This window comes from Triturus cristatus, chromosome 8 (genome assembly GCF_964204655.1).
Source record: "Triturus cristatus chromosome 8, aTriCri1.1, whole genome shotgun sequence".
Taxonomy (NCBI): Eukaryota; Metazoa; Chordata; class Amphibia; order Caudata; family Salamandridae; genus Triturus; species Triturus cristatus.
In genome coordinates, this window is record NC_140591.1 from 1,540,962,688 (window position 1) to 1,540,984,933 (window position 22,246).

General features: G+C 48.0%; 1 protein-coding gene across 3 annotated transcripts in view; it reads right to left on the minus strand.

The window, feature by feature from the left end:
• Positions 1-22,246, minus strand: part of INPPL1 (inositol polyphosphate phosphatase like 1) — a 1,340,026-nt gene that overhangs the window by 215,433 nt on the left and 1,102,347 nt on the right. For all 3 annotated transcript variants that reach the window (XM_085623407.1, XM_085623409.1, XM_085623408.1), the window contains 2 exons: positions 19,851-20,006; positions 17,938-18,013 (listed from right to left, as the gene is read on the minus strand). In XM_085623407.1, coding sequence (XP_085479533.1) covers positions 17,938-18,013; positions 19,851-20,006 — 232 coding nt within the window. The remainder of the gene's footprint in view (positions 1-17,937; positions 18,014-19,850; positions 20,007-22,246) is intronic.

The window sequence follows — 22,246 nt, forward strand, 5'->3', positions numbered from 1 at the left end:
GCCTAGGGAGGACAGGCAGGACTTCACGGAGATCCTACATGAAGGCGGACTGGTGGCAAACCAAGTAATAAGCGCAGCGGCGGATGCATCAGACCTAGCCGCGCATGGCTACTCCCATGGCATCTGCTCCCGCCGTTCGGCCTGGCTCAGATTAACAGCCCTCAAACCAGATGCGCAGAAAAGGATTCTTAACCTGCCGTTTAATGGATCATCGCTATTTGGAGCTCATGCGGACGACCAAATGAGCAAGATGAAAACGGAATTGGACACTGTAAAGGCTGTGGGACTGGAAAAACGCAAAGAGTTCCGCAAGCGCTTTCGCCAGGGCGACAAACGTGCCTTTCACCAGCGCGTTCAAACGCCCCAATGGTCCTCTCAAAACCAACAGAGGTCCCAGTTTCAGCAAAGGGGCCGGGGCAGAGGAAGAGGAAATGCTAAACAGCAGCAGTCCTCTAACAAGCAACCTCCCAAGCAGTGAAAACTTACTTCCTCCGCACTCGTTCGCCACTCCGGTGGGAGGAAGTGTCACCGCTCACCTGGCAGAGTGGAATACAATTACAAACGACAGATGGGTGCTGAGTATTGTAGAGCGTGGCTACTTGCTGAGGTTCAAATCTCCCCCTCCGCAGGTACCCCCACGGAAACAGCCACTCCCTCTCAGCCAAAACAAGCTTTTAAAGGACGAAGTTGCCACTCTCCTCTCCAAAAACGCCATAGAGGAAGTTCCAAACAGGCAGAGAAATCAGGGAGTGTACTCCCGGTATTTTCTTGTTCAGAAAAGAGGAGCGATCGGAGACTACAGACCCATCCTCGATCTCCGCCTACTCAACAGATTTCTCAGAAGGGAAAAATTCAGGATGCTAGCACTGCACCAGATCTTCCCACATCTACACCAAGGGGACTGGATGTGTGCCATCGATTTACAGGATGCATACTTCCACATTCCTGTCTCAGCGAAACATCGGAAGTTTCTCAGATTTCGCATCTTTCACCAACATTATCAATACAAGGTCCTGCCATTCGGCCTCAAGTCCGCGCCACGAACGTTCTCAAAGTGCATGGCGGTGGTGGCTGCATTTCTCCGCAAACGGAAGATATTCGTCTACCCATATCTAGACGACTGGCTCTTAAAAAGTTCCACCCCGGTTCAACTCCAGAGTCATCTCTCGTTCTGCCTAAACCTTCTACACTCGTTGGGCCTTCAGGTCAACTACCGGAAGTCGATCCTCAATCCAACTCAGCGGATCCACTACCTGGGCGCCTCTCTAGACTCCTCAAGCGCAAGCGTGTGTCCTTCGGAGGAGAGGTTATCCTCCATGCTGCAAAAAAGCTGCACGCTTCTCAGCACGGAATATCCCACAGCCAGACAAGTGTCATCTCTCCTGGGATCCATGGCCTCGTGCATCTACATCGTGCCCAACGCACGTCTGCACATGCGTCCTCTGCAACAAGACCTAGAGGATCAGTGGTCGCAGAGGACCGGCCGCTGGGAAGATCACATTACCCTTCATCAAGCCGCCAAAGATTCCATCCGGTGGTGGATGAAGCGCTCCCATCTGCTTCACGGCGTCCCATTCCATCAGGCGCCTCCGACACAGACGGTGGTCACAGACGCCTCCATGCAGGGCTGGGGGGCTCATATGGGCCGGCTTCAAGTACAAGGTCTCTGGTCCGCTACCGAGCAGAGCTATCACATCAACTTCTTGGAGCTACGAGCAGTCCACCTCGCTCTCAAGTCCCTGTACCCATCCCTGCAGACCGACTATGTTCAGGTTCAGACGGACAACACCACAACTATGTTCTATCTGAACAAGCAAGGAGGGACCAGATCACGGGTCCTGTCTCTGGAGGCCCAGTCAATCTGGAAATGGCTTCTGGCGAGAAACCTGACGATCGTCGCTGTTCACCTGCCAGGGACCCTGAACGTGCAGGCGGACGGCCTCAGCAGAGACTTCGTCGAAGCGCACGACTGGGTGCTCAACGAAGGCGTCGCTCAAGACATCTTCCGCTTGTGGGGCATACCAGACATCGATCTGTTCGCAGACGCGGACAACAAAAAATGCCCCGTCTTCGCCTCCAGGTTCCCTCAACGGGGGTCGCAGGGGAACGCGCTGTTGATCAGCTGGTCGAGGACATTGCTTTACGCTTTTCCTCCTCTCCCTCTCATCCCGGCTGTGATTCAGAAGTTCTACAGGGCCAGAACTCGGATGATCCTAATAGCACCGGAGTGGCCCCGGCAGTGGTGGTACCCGGATCTACTCCAGCTGTCGGAGGTACCACAGAGGAGGTTGCCATGCCTGCCGAACTTGCTGACCAAGGACAAGGGGAGAGTGTTCCACCCCAATCTCCCCTCCCTCCGCTTGACGGCATGGCTCCTGAATTCATCCAGTACGGACATCTAGATCTTCCACCGGACTGTATGAGCATTCTTCGGGAGGCGAAGAGGCCCTCCACGAGGAAGTCGTATGGCTTTAAATGGAAAAGATTCTGCTTCTGGTGTAGAGATAACACCCTTGATCCGATCCGGGGTCAAGAACAGGTTATTCTTCCCTACTTACTGTACTTGGCGAAGTCTGGGTTAAAGTACTCTTCCATCAGAGTACACTTAGCTGCTATTACAGCCTATAGGAAGTCTCCTACCCAGACCTCATTCTTTCAGATGCCAGTGGTAAAGGATTTCTTAGAAGGGCTTAAGAAAGTTTACCCACCTGTGAGGTCTCCTTCCCCTTCCTGGGAACTGAACATCGTTCTCTCTAAACTGATGGGAGGTCCTTTTGAGCCGATTCATAAGGCTTCCTTGCAACATCTGACCTGGAAGGCTGCCTTCTTAGTAGCCATCACTTCGGCCCGTAGGGTTAGTGAAATTCAGGCCCTCTGCTGCAAGGAACCTTACACGGTGTTTCATGCTAATAGGGTGGTGCTCCGTACTCATCCGAGCTTCCTGCCCAAGGTGGTTTCGGACTTCCATATTAATCAGGTGATCACGTTGCCCACCTTCTTTCCTCAGCCGACCACACCCCCGGAGAGAGCTCTACACTCTCTTGACCTCCGGAGGGTTTTGAAATTCTATCTAGCTAAGACCCTTAATCTTAGAAAGTCAGACAGGCTCTTTGTTAACTATGGACCCACTAATACCGGGCTGGCTGCGGCCAAGAGATCTATCTCTAGATGGATTGTCTCTTGTATAGCTTTGGCTTACCAACTGTCCCACAAAGTTCTGCAGGGTAAACCTAGAGCACACTCTACTCGGGGGAAGGCTTCTACGGTAGCACTCCTTCGCAACGTTCCCATGTCTGAGATCTGTAAAGCGGCTACATGGCGCTCAGTCCATACTTTCACGCGCCATTATTGCCTAGATTCAGACGCACAGGCCGACGCCCAGGTGGGGCAGGCCTCTTTGAGGAACCTATTTGCATAACTGTAATGCAAGATGTGTCTTTTAATGTATGTTTTAACTGCTTTGTTGCTCGTCCGCGAGACTTTGGGTATGGGCTTGCTACTCTATTCATAGATTATGACTATTGATGAGTATCCCCTGGATGAGAAGGATTAGTTACTTACCTGTAATCCTAGTTCTCATCCAGGGGTATACTCATCAAAGTCATAAGCGACCCACCCACCTCCCCGGACGAGCAATGTTTTCTCTTTAAATAAGTGATGTATGGAAGACAGATCTACTCAGGTGCGGAGGCACCGCCAAAAAGAACTGGCCCAACTGTCACCTGTAGTGCATCATGGGAGCAGGGGGTCACGGGCAGGCCTTAAAGGCACGGTCCCCCTACTCTAATGCCTTAAAGGCAAGGTGTCAGTTTTCTTGTATTCTTGATACTCTACTGCAGCCTACTGGCGAATGCCTACAATTACATGTTGCTTTATGGCAATAAAGCAGTGCTGTGTTATAATTTGCCTGATGCTTCCTTTTTTCCTTACGGGTTACGGGGGCACTACTATGCAAAAATATGTAATTTACAGCATTGCCATGTTTTGAACATTATTAGGCTGCATTTATATGTTTTCACATATGTATATATATATATATATTTATATATATGTATTTTCTATATGCTCCGGGATCCCGCACATGGGCGGGGATTATTCATAGATTATGACTTTGATGAGTATACCCCTGGATGAGAACTAGGATTACAGGTAAGTAACTAATCCTGTAGGCCTAGGATGACTGACATCAGAAGAGCCGTACCGCATGCCCAGCTGATATAATATAGGGTGATACCTAATGAACGAGGCACATCCGAAGGAAGGGGCAGCAGAGCCACCAAAGTACCAAGGCGTAGAAACGGAAGAAGAATCTCAGAATTCTAGACCACACCCTCCGACTGGAAGGAAAGTAACCCTTGTACAGAAAGAGAGATAACATTCAGTATCTGAACACCAAGAAGGGAGCAGTGTAAAACTGGGGAACCACCCCAGTAAGTGGAACGCAAAAAGGGACCTCATTGGCAATCCGCATGCATCACTGAAAAGCTCCCTGACACATGGAGACATTGGACCAGACATCGCAGCCTCAAAGAGAGGTGAAGATGTAGGACGAAGAGTACCCATGGAACTTGTATATATACATAATATAAATATATATAGCAAAGACGGGTAAACATGCCACGACTATGCAACATGGTTGCACAGGAACACACCTAGTGCATTAATGGCAGGCGGTAGCCGCATTTAAAGCGGGATAAACACCCTGAAAACCTCCCAAGGAGGAGAATGAAGCAAATAAGCAAGATGACCCATGACGTATAGAAGAGCCACAAAGGCACAACATTGAGCATCGTACAATGGCAGATATGAGCACCAGGTGACACATAGTGCCCAAGGGATCTCTTAGGCCCAGTTGACATAAAGCAGAGCTAGGTAATAGTATACAAGTACCCCACACGGGGTATGCACACCCCAACACGGGGAACACCTCTTAGGGCAAACCACAGTCAGAGGACCAGACACAACAATCTGTGGAACACTGCCACAGTAGGCTAACTGCCAGCTCAAAACGCATAATGCATCCAAAGGATGCTAAATAAAAGGGTAACTACCCCGACCATGCGAAAAGAAGACCTGAGGATTACTGCCAGCCTAAAACACATAACGCATCTAAAGGATGCTAAATGAAAAGGTACCGCCCCAGAAAAAATCCCTGAGGAATACAGGCCTAAGCGGGAGGGCGAAAGCCCGCAAGGAGGCGCTGAACAGCCAATTTGGCGTGAGCATCAAACAACAAAACCCTATCAAAGGGTAAATCAACAAGTCGCTCCCAGATATTCTCCGGGAAGACGCTATCCCGCAACCAAGCATGGCGCCGCAAGGCAACTGAACCAGCTATAGCCCGGCCTAAGGAATCAGCAGTATCGAAGGCCGAGCGGCTCGTAAACTCCGCAAGGTCACGGCCATACCGGAGAAGGTGAAGGAGGTCAACACGAGCGCCTTCAGTGGTGGCGGAGAGCAGAGACTCTGCAGAGTCCCACAGGGCAGAGGTAGCCCGAGCCAGGACACACACTGTATTTAGTGACCATAGGGCAGCACTAGTGGAGGCAAAGATGTTCCGACCCCACGACTCAAGCTATCTGGACTCCCGGGAGGGAGGAAGCATTAGCCGGGGCAAGGAAGGGAAGGCAGTTTGCAAAACAAACCCCTGCACGTCAGGATGCACAAATAAGCAAACTGGATCATGTGGATGCAGGACGGTGACGGTGCAAGACAGAATGAGCCACCGGATCACTCAAAGCCGGCCGAACTGAGGTACCCAAAGGGGCTTCATAAAGAGACGCATCAAAGGGCAGAAGCGGCTCCACATTCCCTGACCCACGGTGAAGGACATCAAGTAGAGGGTCCACAGACAAGGGTGCTGAAGGGGGTTGCATGTTCAAAATCCGAGTGGCCAAGGAGACTACTCTCAGAAAAGCCACTCCAGCCTCGGTAGCCCTCCGTGGAGGTGACAGTAGCTCATCTGTAGGTGAGGGCTGTAAGCTAACCCTCCCAAGACACTGAGGGTGCGACCAATGCCCAACTGAGAGGAGCCCCATTGACGAATAGGGATCCTGATGGGGTGCTTGAGGAGGCGAGGAGCCTGCCGGGTCCGGGGACTCCTGAGGGGCTGGGTTCCTGCCAGTTCCACATATTCTAAGGGGGAGCACAGGCAAGAATACATCAGGCATTGCCGGCCGTGACGGCAATGCCAAACTCTCTCCAGAGGCTCCCAGAGAAGAGTCAACAACCCGGCATCGATGCAGCGCCAAAATGACTTTAGTCGGCGCTGATCGAGCCCCGTCCGGTGCAGACTCGACTCCGTTTGGCGTCGGGTCGGCCCCGTCAGGCGCCAAATCCACGATAAGCTCCCCTTCCTAAGGAGATGGTGCCGGAGCCGGGGAGGAAAGCCTCCGGCTCCGCACCGGCACCAACTCAGCCTCAAACACAACAGGCTCCGACTCCGAAGAAAGAAGCGGAGGCGGAGCAGAGTTTACGGTGCCGGAACTGCACCGACCCCGGACAGGCAGCCGCCTGCCCGGAATGCCGAGGTGTGCTCAAAGCAAGGCTTTGAGCACAAGCAACCACCTGCGATGCCACAGGGAGCCCCACAGGACTATGCGGCACGGCAGGGGTGCTATGGGTCGTAGAGGGGGACCCAGCCAGGCCACACCCTGACGACACCATATGGATCGTAGATGGGGAGCCAGCCGGGCGGCACCCTGACATCACATCTCTGATGTCCCTGGAGGGCAAGGGCTTATTTAGCGCCGGGGGCGAACCCACCGGCGAGTCCGTCCGGGACCCCGCAAGTAGCGGAGGCCCCGAGGATGCCCCAGGGACGGGAAAGGACCCAAAGGAGGCCTGCAGAGCCGCGGCATAGGCCTCCATCTGGGTCAGAGTCGCCCCAGCACCTGGATAGGGCAGATAGAGGGGGGGGCGACTGTAGGGGGCGCACGTCCGGAATGTTACGGGAACCAGTGCCTCCGACAACAGATGAAAGTGAGGTCGAGGACCTCGGTGACATGCGCCGGGACTTACCAATAAGTGCCGAACGACGGCGCGGGCCCCAGAGGGCGATCGACGGCGGAACTGGAAAGTAGAGGGGCCCGCCAGCATTGAGGCCCGGGGATGAGACGACTCCGACTGGGACAGCCGTACCGAAAGAAGCTTCATCCGGCACTCCCGCCGGGACTTCGGCTTGAGGTGTTGGCAGGCGTCGCAGTCCATGGAGTCGTGGTGCTCGCCCAGACACCACATACAGATAAGATGTAGGTCCATCGTGGACATTTGCCGCGAACAGAAAGTACAAGTTTTAAAACCTGAAGGCATCGCACACTGTTCCAAACGCGAAGCGTCGAAAAAGGGCCTAAAAACAGGCCAGAGGAACCGCTTACAACAGATCCGCGTTGCACGCGGAAAAGAAGGAAACTGACATCAGCACACCGGGAGGGACTTATAAGACCTCGCTGACGTCATGTACGTGGATGACGTCAGGGCGGGGTCGTGTGGTGCCGTCCCCCGGTGCAGAGAGGTGCTGCAAAAAAAAAAAAATCCGGATCCAGTCTGACGCCTGGGGATATCCTAAGTTAAGGAATCTGCAGCTAGATGGCTCTATCAGATTTTTTATTACTGAGCATTGTGGGACATTTACAATGACCACCTACTTCCGTTTTACTAGCAGAAAATGTTCTGTGACTCAGTTTATCCTGGTTTTGTCAAGCAGGTCCCTACATTACATATTTTCATAATCGTGCCTTGCCATGTTTATTCGGTCTATGCATAACCACATTAAGATTAGCTTGACGAACCTCTTGTGAGCTTAATCGTAACTGCTGCTAACAAAAAAAAAATTGATATTTGCATTTTTTTTAAATTCTTTTTATCAGATTTACAGAACATGGAGACCAATAATCACTTTACAATAGAGCATTTTTCATCGTTACATGCTTCCTTATACAATGTGGCATGAATTCTATACAGTTGAGATCACTATACAGTTCATGATTCAGTCGTTGTTGTCCATTGACAGATCGTGGGTCGGTAATGCACATATATTACCTTTGAAGGCATTCCACTTTTCCCACACCCGTTTTCCCACTTCTTGGGGCATCCTCTGTGTATGTATACCGCTCTTTCGGCCACCATCGCCATACCCATATCCTTACTCCAATCTCTTACAGTGGGGGTAGTACGCGGTCCCCATTGTTCTGCAATATTCCTTTTAGTTATGGTTATACCTAGTGTCACCCAGATTTGTGCTGCATTACTAAGATCTGTGGCTTACCAGATAGTCAAAAGACATCTCCTAGGTTCCGGAGGTACCGGGATCCCACTGTCATTTGTTATTGTAGACATCACTGCCTCCCAGTATTTTACAATTTCCGGACACTCCCACAATGTAAGGTAAAATGTACCCGTTGCCCCAAACTCTCGTAGGCAAAGCTGATTATCTGACCTTCCCATTTTATATAACGTTACCCTAGTGTAATAGATTCGGTGTAACACTTTGAGTTGAACTAAGCATAGTTTTGACGAGATTGCAACGTCCCTCGGGGACGCTAGCGCCTCCTGCCAGTCCGTCTCATCCATGTCTCCCACCTCTTCCTGCCATCTCTCCCGTAGGGAAAGTGTGGGGTCGGGGTGATTATTAATAATCTTCCGATATGTGAAGGACGTGGCTTTTTAATGCACGTGTGCAGTCAATAGTCTGTCTTCCAAGGGGGAAGCATCTGAAAGGACGGTATCAGGCAGAATAGCTGCCTCTAGTGCGTGTCGAATCTGGTGATAGCGAAACAGTTCTGTAGGTGCCATCTCGTATTGGTCTTGGAGTTGTGCGAATGGAATTACCTTTCTCTTGGCCCAGAGATCGCCTACATGCGATATCCCTATGTCATCCCACCATTTGAATCCTTTACTATTTCGCAGTGTACCTAACATGGCGGTGTCCCAAAGGGATGTTGCTTGTGTGATCTTTTTATTCCAACCAAGCTTTCTGTGTACCATGTGCCAGAGATGGACCGTATGTTTAGTCGGCCCTATCAAGGCCCTCTGGCGGTTAGTGTTATATAATGCTCGGTTAAGTCCCTCTACCCCTAGCGAAAGTCTGTCTAGATGATAGGCCGGATCGGTGTGTGGGGCATGTATCCACTGGTTTATTACGGTCAGCTGGGTTGCCCAGTAGTACATTTGTTTGTTGGGTAATGCTATGCCCCCGTCATAACATGAGCGAAATAGTTTGGTCATCGCTATTCAGGCGATATTTGCATTTTCACTTGAATTGGCCTATTTCAACTTCAAGTTTGTTGATGTGGGCTAATACATTTCTGCATACTGCTAGCATGTAATCCAAAAATGGGTGCTGCTATAGCAATGGCAGTAAAACCTAATGAATCGGTTTCAGAGATAGACCATCTCTATTGTGAGAAGTTGGCCTGATATATGATGTCACTAGTTCTAGTGTACACCCTGTCTCAGTCCAAACAACCCTTATGGTGATTGGTTGCAAAGTCAACCTTATAGACCAGCTATCCTAGTGGTAGCATGGACAAGAGCAGTCTTAGGCTAAACTCTGTATGGCATGTGAAGCCAGCTGTTATACCATTACAATCCCTTGAATGCCAAATGAAAGGACACCACACCAGGTATACATAAAATTAGAATGTATTTATTCTAACATATACCCTCAGCACTCTTTATGAGTTCAGAGGTCTAAGTACAAACAATTTCTTAAGGAGCATACCTTAAGTTACACAGGAAAATACAGTTAGGCCCAGGGGCCACGCAAACCATATACTAAGAAAGTGGTATAAGTACCACGTCACGAACAGGGAGTAGGCCTAGGGAATCGCTGGGGCTACACTACCCTACCAATAGTTAGGAAGTGGGAGGCCCACGGGAAGCGTGTGCAGTGTGGAAACACACACGCGGGTTACATTAAAGTCAATGGGAATGTAATAGTCAGAAATAGGAAGAATAAGGACACTTCCGAAGTAACTAGGAGGAAGCAACTAAAGACTTAGACACTTGGATAGTCGATATCCACTGGAGCACCGGAGTACTCGCTTTACCTCACCCACAGAAGACGGGTGCATGGGTGTGAAGATGTGTCGGGTGTAGTCGCTGGATCCTATGGATGCCTGAAGAACAGATGCTGGCAGGCGGCCAGGAGGAAGATGTCTGGTGGACCCAAGGATGGATCTTAAAGAAAGAACACCTGCAAGCAGAGGCGACAAAGTCTGGGTCACTAGCCAGTGACCGTGTGGAACCAGGAAGGAACCAGGCGATGTTGTGCAGAACACAGGTGATGTCTTGAAGCTGGTCTCTGCAGCTGCGTGGACCAGGAGGCGTCGAGGACGACCAGAACCAGGGTACGAGCTGTCCCACGAAGGATCTTGCTGATGGCGGAGTCGACGTCCCGATTGGAGTCAACAAGCCTTGGCAAAGGCAACCCACGCGGAAATGGAAATTCGCTTCAGGTGCAGACCAGGAAGGTCTGTGGTGCTTCTCTTTCACAGGGAAGCAAGGGCCAGCCTGGAGGAGCCAAACCAGCGGTGGAAAGTTAAGGGTTCGTCGTCACTGAGGCTACTAGCCAACGGGCCAGCAACCGGACAGACGCGTCGAGCAGGAAAATGCAGAAGGGCCCCACACAGAACTCGTGGAGTGTGGAGGGCTGATCTTCGGTGCAGATGGTGCTCGGGGTTGGGGCTTCTCAATCCCCAGAGCACAACTTCGAGGATGCCTCAGAAGCTACGCTTACAGCTACTTGCGAATTTTCCCAGGTAGCCGGTCCCACGTCTCTCGTCGCCTCCACGGATCTCAGCTCTGCTGTGGATGTGGATCATGGTCGGAGAAGTCTGGAAGTCAAGGCACTGGTCGGGCTCTGCAGTCGGTTCCTCGTAGAACTTGGGCAAAGCAAACGGCAGGTCGCTTGTTGGTGCCTGTTTGCACAGGGTGGCCACTCCTTGGCCACAAGGGAGATTCTTCAGTCTTCTTGTCGTCGAATGTCGAAGGTCCAGAGTTTCGTGTCTAGTTTCAGTTCAGGATAATCCAAAATCTTAGGGACTCAGCTCCCACTCTTATACTAATCTGGGGGGCTGGTTTACCTGCTAGGTCCCTCCTATTGGTGGGACCAGGGAAGGGGGGTGGTTACACCCCCTTCCCTTTGTCCAGTTTCGCGCCAGGGCTGGGGCTGGAGTGCCCCTGCACCGGTTTGAACCGGGCTATGCATGGGACACCTTGTGTGCCCCAGGCAGTGTCTCGTTTCTTTCATCCCTCCCTGCCCCAATACACTAAGTCCTGTCTGGGGTGGTGCTAGCACCTCCCAAGGCAGGAAACCTATTGTCCAAGCCTCCCTCGCTGGAAGGACTCCCAGCAGCAGGAGGTCAGACTTGTGTCCGTGGCAGCAGCATCCATTTTGTGATGCTGGGGCTCTGGTTAACTTTAACCGGCTAAGTAGGATTTCAACATGTCTTCTCCCTCTAGAAGGGGGAATACTATCCTCATCACCAGAAATGGGGTGGGGGTAGTATTCCAAAGTGGTAGACACCTTACACGACATGTTTTGTTAAAGCCAAACCATAGTTACCATAACCGCGAGGATTATAACGCACTTTAAGAGTATATGGTAGGCGATATCATAGAACAGCTATAAGGACATAGTTCCGAAAGCTGCACACAGGATCAGCTCATGCTAGAGCACCATCTCACATGTTACCAAGCACTCTGCCTCTAGGATTGTTAAGGCCTGCCATAGGAGTGGCTTACAGGTTACCCATGTGTCTATATATAAGGTAGGTATAGGAATACTATACCTAAGCAAGGGGTGATTACACGACCTTGCCCCAGCTGAGTGATAAGCCAGTTGTGTCATGATGGGAGGCCATCCAGGGGTGGCATAATACATGCTGCAGCCCCTGGTAGGCCTAGGGTACAGCTATGCCCTGGGTACCTAAGGTACACTGTACAGGGACCCATAAGGTGATCCTTACGAATTGGGTTATGTACCTAAAGTACATAGTATGAATTTAGAGAGAGAACAGCTGGGCTGTGGGTCTGATTAGCAGGCCCACAGCCACATCTAAGTCGAAAACCAGTAGAGCAAAAGCAAAAAGTGGGGGTGACCATAGGAAGCAGACCTTACTCTCCTACATCTATTTCTATTCAAATGGCGTAAAAAACACTTTAGATTAATAAGAAAGGAGTACATACTTTATGTCCCGGGAGAATAGTTAAACTGTTTAGCTAAGCAGACATAAGGCTCAACAGACCAAGAGCTAAACTGCTTCACCTGCCGCACATACAATACAGTTAATCAATCTTAAAACTCAAACTTAGTTCACCAATTCCAAAGTCAACTGCTTTACCGGTTATGTTACTCCACTGCAAACAAAAAAACATAAGTAAAAGACATCATTTACAATGCCAATAGCTCTAACTTTGACAAATATATGACCGATTGCATTGCAAATGCTTGTTATACATATGTTACCCTTATGGTAGGCCCTGTACAATTCAGAAGGCAGGGTGCAATGTATTTAAAAGGCATGACATGCACTTTTAATTTTTACATGTCCTGGTAGTAAAAAACTCAAAGTCATTTTTCACTACTGCAAGGCCTATCTTTACCATAGAATAACATTGGGATTACCTTAGTGAATTTTCTAAGTGTAATTTCCAAATGGGAAAATATATCCGATACAAGTTTGGAGTCTCTGGAATCCTAATTTAAAATCCTTATTTATGGTGAAGTTAGATTTTAAATTATACTTCTGAAAATGCCACTTTTAGAAAGTTGGCATTTTCTTGCTCTAGCCATTTGGTGCCTGTAGCCCGTCTCTGATCACATGACTGAATGTAGTTGGCAGTTGGGCATTGTGTATTCCTTCTAGAAAGCCACACAATGGGCCGTTAGGTGTGTCTTTATGGGCCATTTCTGGCAAGATGGAAAGGAGGAGCTGGGCACAGCCTCACTAGCACCTGAATAGGCTGTGTTCTATACACGCACAAAGGGCTGCAACCACCCAGTAGCAAATCTGGAACCAGGGTGGACATCTGTGCACTTTCAAAGGCACGTCTTTAAAGTCTCTTCTACTTCAAAGGCACCACGGAGTATAAAGACTGGACCTCAGATACCACCACTTCAGGACATTTCTGGACCTGTGGATACTCTGCCAGAAAAAACTGCTGTGTTGCAGAAAGGGCTGCTACTTTGTGGAGATGCTGCCTTGCTATGCTGACCTGCTGCCTTCTTGCCCTGGGAGGAAGAACTGGAGTTGGGAACAATCACCCATGACCCAAGAGTGACTCAAACGGCTAGTCTGCTGGCCTCCTGATCTGAGCCTCAGGGAGATAACTGACTCCCCACATCTCCAGGACCAGTTTTCAATTAGTTCCTGACCCTCAAGAGCTGCATTTCAGGTCCTGGGCTCTTGAAGTCAAGCTTTCGGGCTCTTCACGACTATGAATGTGCCTGTTCGCAGCGGAACTGCGCTGCTTGACCAGAAATCAGCACGAGCGGCCACAAGTTCATCTCTTCGCACAGCTAGCAGTGTCTGCCAGCGTGGATTGACACTGTGAAGCTCCAGCCCAGCAGGATGTGATGCCTGGCCTGCTCGTCTCACCCCACTGACCATCGCTAATGACGTTCTCCTTGCTCCTGACAAACTTCTTCCCTGCAGGGATTCTTGGCACAAAACCTGAGAAGGTAAAACTTTAGGACTGTAACCGACCCATGCTCCATTAAGTTTGTCCTGAACTTTTGACCTTGACCCAGTCTAGCGTTATCAGATAGCCATGGTTGGCGCTGTCTCGGTCTAGGTACTATTTTACCATTATTTTTTTATAAATTCATAACTCCGGTTCTAGTGATTGGATTGTTGTCGTAATGGTCTCGTTTTATTTATCATATTTTGCTAACTTGGTGTGGGATCTTTTTGTGTGTGTTTTCAGTGTTTGAAGTGTTGCACAAATACTTTACACATTGCCTCAAAATTAAGCCTGACTGCTCTGTGCCAAGCTTCCAGAGAGTGAGCAGAGGTTAACTTAGGGTTTGCTTGCCTCTTACCCTGACTAGGATTGTGGTTGCTGCTTGACCAGGGCTCATACCCTAATCAACCAGATGAGAGAGAACAAGTAACAGGACATCGGACAATCGGGCCAGGAGGGGGTTAATCTGGAGTGTGCCACACCAGACCACAAACTTGTCCCAGAGACTAGCATATACAGTGTTTGTCGAGGGATGCCTGACCGCCAAGATGACATCCACTACCTCCGGAAGGAGAACAAAGGCATTCAGCTGGCGCCACTCAACCTCCATGCATGGAGGTGTAGATTGTGCAGGCCAGGATAGAAAACACGACCTTGCTGTTGCAACAGCAGATCCTCCCGGAAGGGCAGCCTGATCGGAGGACATAAACTCAAGTTCATGAGTTCCAGATACCATATTCCCCAAGCCCAATTCAGAGCCACTAAGATGATTTTTCTTGAGAACTCGGGGCAGGTGTGGTATCGGCATAAAAGCCCCGAGTTCCACTCAAGGCAGGACAAGCCTCAGAGCGAGAGTCGCCTTAGAAACTCTAATGCACAGAAGTACTGACATTGCAAGTTCTCTGTGGTGGCAAACATATCGAGCCAAGGTTCGCCTCAGTTGTGGACAATATCTTACTCCACCTTCTGGTGTAAATGCCACGCATGATCTGTGAGGCGCCGACGGCTGATTTCTTCTGACCTGGCATTCCTTGAGCCCGCCAGGAGGTTCACCACCAGGAAAATCCGTTGGCGGTTTAGCCATTTCCAGAGGTGCAAGGTCTGTTGCCACAGGGTCCAAGACCCCTCCGTTCTGTTTGTAGCGGGACCACATAGTGGTGGCGTGGTCTGTGAACACCTGTACCAGCCACTCCTTGATGTATGGCAGGAAGGCTTTCAGTGCCAAGCGGATGGCCCTCAGCTCCAGAAGGTTGATGTGGAGCCTGGACTCTGCCAGAGACCTCTGATCTCCACCTCTTCAAAGTGGCCAGCCCAGAAGTGACGCATCTATCACCACTGGAAGCTCAGGATGGGGAAAGAGAGAGGGATCTGCTGCTGACCCACTCGAGGTCCAGTAGCCACCACTGCAAATCTTTTTGCAGTCCCCTGCGAAATTTGAATGTGGCAGGAAAGGACCCTTGATTTTGGGCCCAGAGAGACTTCAAATACCACTGAGGAGCCAGCATATGCCACCCTGGCATGCTCGACCAGCAGGATGCAGGAGTCCTTCAGTTCCAGCAGCCTCTGACAACACCTAATTGAAATCCAGAACTGAGGCTGAAAAATCAGAATCATTGCCTGAATGCCCTGGACACACTTTCCTGGGGCAAAGGCAGGAAACGGAAACGTGTCCAGAATGACTCAGATGAATGGGAGAGTCTGAAAAATAATCAGTTATGACTTCGGCATGTTGATTGTAAACGCCAGAGATGACAGGAGGTTTGCAGTATTCTGGAAGTGGTTTAAAACTGCCAGACCATAGTCGAGGTACAGGAAGACTGGCACCCCTGACCTCCGAAAGTGTGCTGCCACCACCACCACCATCAGTTTCATGAAAGCCCGATGGGTGTTGGTAAAACCAAAGGCGAGAGCAGCAAACTGAAAATGCTCCACTCCCATCATGAACTGCCGATGGGCCGGCAGGGCAGAAATATGGCAAAAGGTAGTCTGGCAGGTCCAATGGTGGTTTCCTTAATGCCACACAGTCTTGATTCCGGCACAACCATAGTACAGAAACAGCACTCCTTGCTATCACAAACAACATTCGCATTATCCTTAACAGACTAAGACACCGTAGCCTCACATGGTCTCAAACCCGATCCTTATCAATAGCCTGCATGAGATTGGCATCCAAGGACCTGCTGTTTGATGGATCTGTTCCTTCTTAACGGACAGAACACAGGCTGTCAGCCTGGCACCATACTCCTTGGAAGACTGCAAACTCATCTGCATAGTCCCTCAAGGTTAATTACTTAGCCCCACCCTCTTCAACACCTACAAGATGCCTCTGGCCAATGTCATCCATGCACATGGTATCAACAACCTCTCCTACGCAGAAGACTCTCAACTCATAATCTCCCTCTCAAAAAAAATCCCCAACACAAGAAACAAGTTCCGCATCTGCATGACCAAAGTCACTAACTGTATGAAAGCCAACTGTTTCAAGCTCAACACAGACAAGACAGTAGTTGTGAACACCTCACCATGGGACTCCAACTGGTGGCTGGCCGAACTCTGACCCACACCAGGAACCTCAGAATAATCATCAACAGCAAACTGCACATGAGTGCTCAAGTTAACACTGTCACTGCATCCTGCCTCCACACCCTGAAGACGCTGAGGAAGCTCTTACAAAATGCCCCCCGCAAGCACTACAAGAAAAACAAACTTGCACCCTGGTCACTAGCAAGTTTCACTATTGGAATACCCTCTATGCCTCGATCACCAAGCAACACACCAGAAGACTACTGACCATTGAAAGCACTGCAGTCAAACTCATCGTCAACCTTCCACACAGAACTCAAATTACACCACACCTCAGGAAAATACACTGGCTTTCAAAACATAAACATGCTCAATACAAACTCCCCACACACACATATTCAAGGCACTCCACAACTCAGCCCTCCCGTACCTGAACATTTGCATCTTCTTCCACCAACCATCCACACACCTATACTCTGCAGAACTCCTACTCTGCAACATCCCACGCATATATAAAACCAGATCAGGAGGACGGGCATTCTCTTACATCGCTCCTCACACGTAGAAAGACCTCTCCCTCCACATCAGAGCCTCCTCCTCTCTTCTTGAATTCTGTAAGAAGCTGAAGACCTGGTATTTCAATTAACCAACCTATCATAGGTAGGCTAGGCACACTCACCTACTTAGCACCAAGATACTCTTGCGGGTGATGGTGCTCTTTACAAAAACACATAACATAACACAACACAGGAATCTTACAAAGACATGCCACCGTTGGTAATGGAGCATATTGGTAAATCTAAATTAGGGAGTAGAACCAAGCCTAACAACTACCTACTTGGTTGTTGCCTAGAAGAGTCACTGCCTCCTCCACACTGAAAATTAGACCTTGAGATCACAGAGGTGAGCAGATGTTGGTAGATTTCCCATTGCTGCCCACCGATAAACCAGTCCCTGGAGTTCTGAAGTGCAGAGTAGTTGAAACCCAGACTAAAAACATATATTAGAAAGCAATAAAACAGCACATATGTACCATTCACACACTGGTTGGCTCAAACAACGCTTCAAGCACTGTAAAACAGTGCTATTCACTGATGGTGGCCGGGCGGGGACGGGAACCAGGTAGATCATGGGGTGCTGAGGTCAATGAATATGATGTTGGAGGTGTTCGGGATGGGGAGGGGCGGAGGTGGGGGGACCATGTGAGAATTGCCGAGCACTGACGGGTTGGCACCTGGCAATCCTATTGATAATGTTGTGTTGGTGGGGAGCTGTATTGTCAATAACATATCCTATACACACTGCAGAGAATTGTATTTGTTTTGTTGCTGAAAATGCAAATAAAAAGAATTAAAAAAAAAAAAAAAACAGCACATATGTCCTTTACAGGAAGAAAGTGCTGAACTCCAACACAGGAAGAGTACATACAAAAGTGCTTCTGAGTCGAAAGAAACAGACATTTGATTAGGAAAGAGATGTAAGATGCATACCTTTATTTAATGCACAGGCTATATTGTGTTACAAAAAGGATCACCACCACTTGTGCTTGACTGTCAAAGATGTACACGTAAAAAATTATTTAAAATAACACTTATGTTGAACACTACACAACTATTTCTCACCTCTAAGCATGAAATACTTAACTAAGTACATGAACATATAACCTGGATCCCACAGGGAACTCCTACCTATTCTCTTTCTCCAAGTACTGATCAAAAAGGATCTTACCTTGTATATTCTCTTGAAACAGTTGGTGGCTTTCCTTTTGTTCCTCCACTTTCATCCTTGTCTATGCTGATCCATTCTGGGAGAGAATGGAGACATGAGAAAGCATATTGAGACGCCACCTCGGGCATAACAACATTGCAAAAATGGCCACATAGTAGAACACACCCTTCCAACAAGTCACAACAAACTGAAAAGCCATTTAATGGACCGTCCAGAAAGTGCCTTAGTATCTCTGCTAGAGCTATGAAATGCAGTACAAACACTACCATGCAATAAAAAGGGTTCTCCCTAGGGTGTGAGAAAAGGCACTTGTGTCAAAGTTTAGATAAACGCCAAAGAAACATGATTCCACTGCCAATGCAGGTAGAAGAGTTCCTGGTGCTCTGGAAAGTCACCTGGTATTGGATGCCGTAGGTGGATATGGTCTTTCACCAGTGACTGTCTCTTTTTAAGGATCCATACTCCTGCATACTCACATTCTTTCTAGAACAGCCTGAGCGTCCACTGCTTTTATGGTTAACGCAGTACTCACTTTACTTCATTAGTTTCACTAGATCTTCTCTCACATTTTTATTGTGCATTTTACCCTAATCACCGTTGCTACTGATTCTTGATCATTCATCAGTGAGTGGGTAGGTTTAATAGTGAAGTGAGCTGTAAACAACCCTTGGTTATATAAAGTAATGTTCTCTTTTGGAAAACAAGTAAAACAGTAAAAGACAGTAGACTTGCACAGCTATACAGACATAATTACTTGATTCGGTCCGTAGCCGCCACCCATAATCCACTTTTCACAGATAGATTCAACTCTTCCTGGAAATCATAAACATTTTGAGGCCCAACTTTTGGTAGCAAAATGAGATGCCTGCAATTATCAGGACTTGACAAAACGATGTACCTGCTATCGATTCATCTTCTCTATGATCATTCTTTTTAAGTTTCTTACACTGGGAAACCCACTCACCTAAACAGGTTCTAATACTGGAATGGGTGTACTCATGCTTTTCTTGTGAAGTAGGAACATACTTTTTAGGTCTGTCCTGTGAGGTGGGTATTCACTGGTCTTGAAAACTGTATTCTGTGACTGATGGGAGACTAGCTTAGCCTGCAGTGTGAGAGATTCATCTAAGGACCTATCCATCTTCTCAGGCTGATAGACATCGCTAGTGCTTCTATCCTGTTTTATGGCAATCAAAGGCAGGATGGCTCCTCCAGCGACATTTCTTCGATGCTATCCTAGTTCTTCCATTTAACAATAGTGTGGGGTATAACATCGTACATTGGTACTGTCTGGACTTTGGCATTTCACTGCATAAACTAGAATGCTACAAAGTTCTCACAAAATTACCCAGCTTGATGGGACACAACTATATCTCAAACACCCAGAGACAATTCGGTTTATGATGTAGGCTGTGTAAACTTTCATTATCACAACCATTATGACTTTCTCTTCCTGCTGGAACATCTAACCCTAATTTGCCTGCAGTTCTGGCTTCACACTATAAATACTGTGACCATTAATGATAGAGAATTAGCAAATGTCTGCTACTGCAACTGTTAGCATGATTCATCCTGTCCTTACTCTTGTGTTAAATACAAAAAGCATTGAAAAGCAAACTTTATAGTATTCATAATCAATACAAACAAGTCACATGTCTGTGCTCAAGAGAAACAGGTTATCCATTAGCAACACAAAGATACCCTATTAGCTCCGTCAGTGCTTCTCTACTGTGCAGCCCTTTAAATACTGTAATGCTGCTGCTTCAAGCCATTCAGAACTGACTGTGTCTCATTCTAATGAGAACACAAATTGTGAAGATTCAACGTGATCAAGGAGCAAACACCCTGGTCCAGGACGCAGGAAGGTTCCAACTGTACTGGAGAGGGGGCATAGCACAGAAAGAAGTTCTTACCGTAAAGTCTCTCCCTCGTGCCCACACGCTCCGAAGGTACCCGCACTTTCATGGAGCCACGGATGTTTCCGGTCTCTTCACCCCGGTGCGAGAGGTAAGTGAGAAACTGCTGGGCTGTGCTCCCAATCATAGACTTCAGAGCTATCACACACTCACCTGGAGAGGGAGATCAAAGACGCACTTTGTGAGTGCTGCACGAACAGCAATGCTTCACACAAATGGATACCCCATATCCCTAACAGGGACCTTAAACGGTCAAAATGATCAAGACTGTGGCTGGCCGCGAGCCAGTGATATTCTGTGTTTTTCCCATCTGAGGCACTTCTCCTTCTGAGTAAAACAATCAATGCTCCTAAAAAATGGGAATTTGTTGTATGGATGTTTTCACCAGGACTCAGTAAAGAAATCAGAGTAGTTACACGTAAAAGAGCCACTGTTTTGATAATTTTGCATAGAGAGCAATGCCACATCAAGCCTAACCAGCTGCTGAAGCGTATCGTGTAATTTGCTTTTCAGCATTTTTGATCCAATCATTTTGTAGAGTTTTCCCACATTGTTTCACAAATTATATGTGCAAGAGGAACCACGAAGCATGTGACAACATATTAGCAGTTAAACATGTTGCTGCAAAAGCTTCAACACAGTGTGTTTTTGCAGCGACTATGCCACAATGTTGCTCAGGAGATGCTGAATGAGTAGGTTAGAAAGAATGAGAATGCATCGCTTTAAAACTAAAAGTAATTTATAAATTATGCAAAACAGAAAGAATTGGTTACCTCTCTCTGTGTGGAGCTTTCCTGATGAAATATAACAACCCAAACACATTGCCAGCTCCAATGTCTTTAACGTTGTAAGAGTACATTCACATGTTTCATCTGTAATTCTCTCCAACAAAACTATAGTTTACTCAGTAAAAAATAATGTTTGGTTTCCTGGTGCATTTGATCCCTTTGAAAGAAGTAGACATCTATTGGGTAACTTAAAGAACAGCCTCAATAAATGAACACCTAGAAGTTAGAATAAGTGAAGATCTGAATACTTAAATTCTGACAACAGTAGAGATGTTAAAAAAAATCATGAAAGAGGTTTTTAAATACCAAAAAAGCCTAGCACAAAAATTAGGATGTGTCACTTGCCCTCAAAGGCTTAAACAACCAATAAGTGGTAAAATGTTAACTTTACGTATTTTTAGTTTATGTCCCTCTTTATCATTAAGCTAAATATCCTCTAGCTGGAGATGGGAAGGAATATGCTACTTACCAGTATGCATCTGTTCTTGGCATGTAGAGCTGCAGAGTTGTACACTTAGCATAGGTCGCCATCTGGTGTTGGGCCCGGATGTTTGCAGTTTGTTTTTCTTCTTGGACCGTCTTTGGAAGTCACGAGTTTGGTGACTCCTCCTTCGGTCCGTACTGCGCATGGGCTTCGGCTCCATCCTCAGATTGTTTTTCGCCAACAGGGAAATGATGGAGCGTAGTAATAACAGTGAGAAACCCATGTGTGTTGCATCTAAATAAGATGGACTGGAACGGATACAGGTAGCCGGGGAGGCGGGTGGGCGTGTACAACTCTGCAGCTCTACATGCCAAGAACAGATGCATACTGGTAAGTAGCATATTCCGTTCGAGGCATATGAGCTGCAGATTGTACACTTAGCATAGATTATATAGCAGTACCCAACCTTAGCGGCGACCACCGGTATCCGTTGCAGCTGTTTGAAAGAGTGTTTTTAGTACAGCCTGGCCCACCCTAGCTTGCTGCTGGGAATGCACATCTACACAGTAGTGTTTTGTGAATGTGTGCGGTGTAGACCATGTGGCTGCCTTGCATATGTCATCTAAGGGTATATTCCCTAGAAAAGCCATAGAAGCCCCTAACTTTCTTGTAGAGTGGGCTTTAGGGGGAACAGATAATGTTCTCTTTGCCTTCTGATAGCAAATTTGTATGCATTTTACAATCCACCTAGCTATCCCTGATTTTGAGATGGGGTTGCCTTTATGTGGTGGAGAAAAGGAAACGAACAACTGTTTGGTCTTCCTGAAGGGTTGCGTTCTTTGTATGTAATATAGCAACGCTCTTTTCACATCTAGTGTGTGTAAGGCCCTTTCCGCAACAGATTGGGGTTGCGAAAAGAAGACAGGTAATTCCACTGATTGATTGAGGTGGAAGGGGGTAATGACTTTGGGCAGGAACTTCGGATTAGTTCGAAGTATGACCTTGCTGTGATGCATTTGTATGTAAGGTTCCTGTATGGTGAACGCTTGTATTTCACCAACCCTTCTAAGGGAAGTGATAGCTACAAGGAAAGCTGTTTTCCAGGTGAGAAATTGTAGCTCACATTTGTGCATTGGTTCGAAGGGCGGACCCATTAGTCGTGTAAGGACCAAATTTAGATT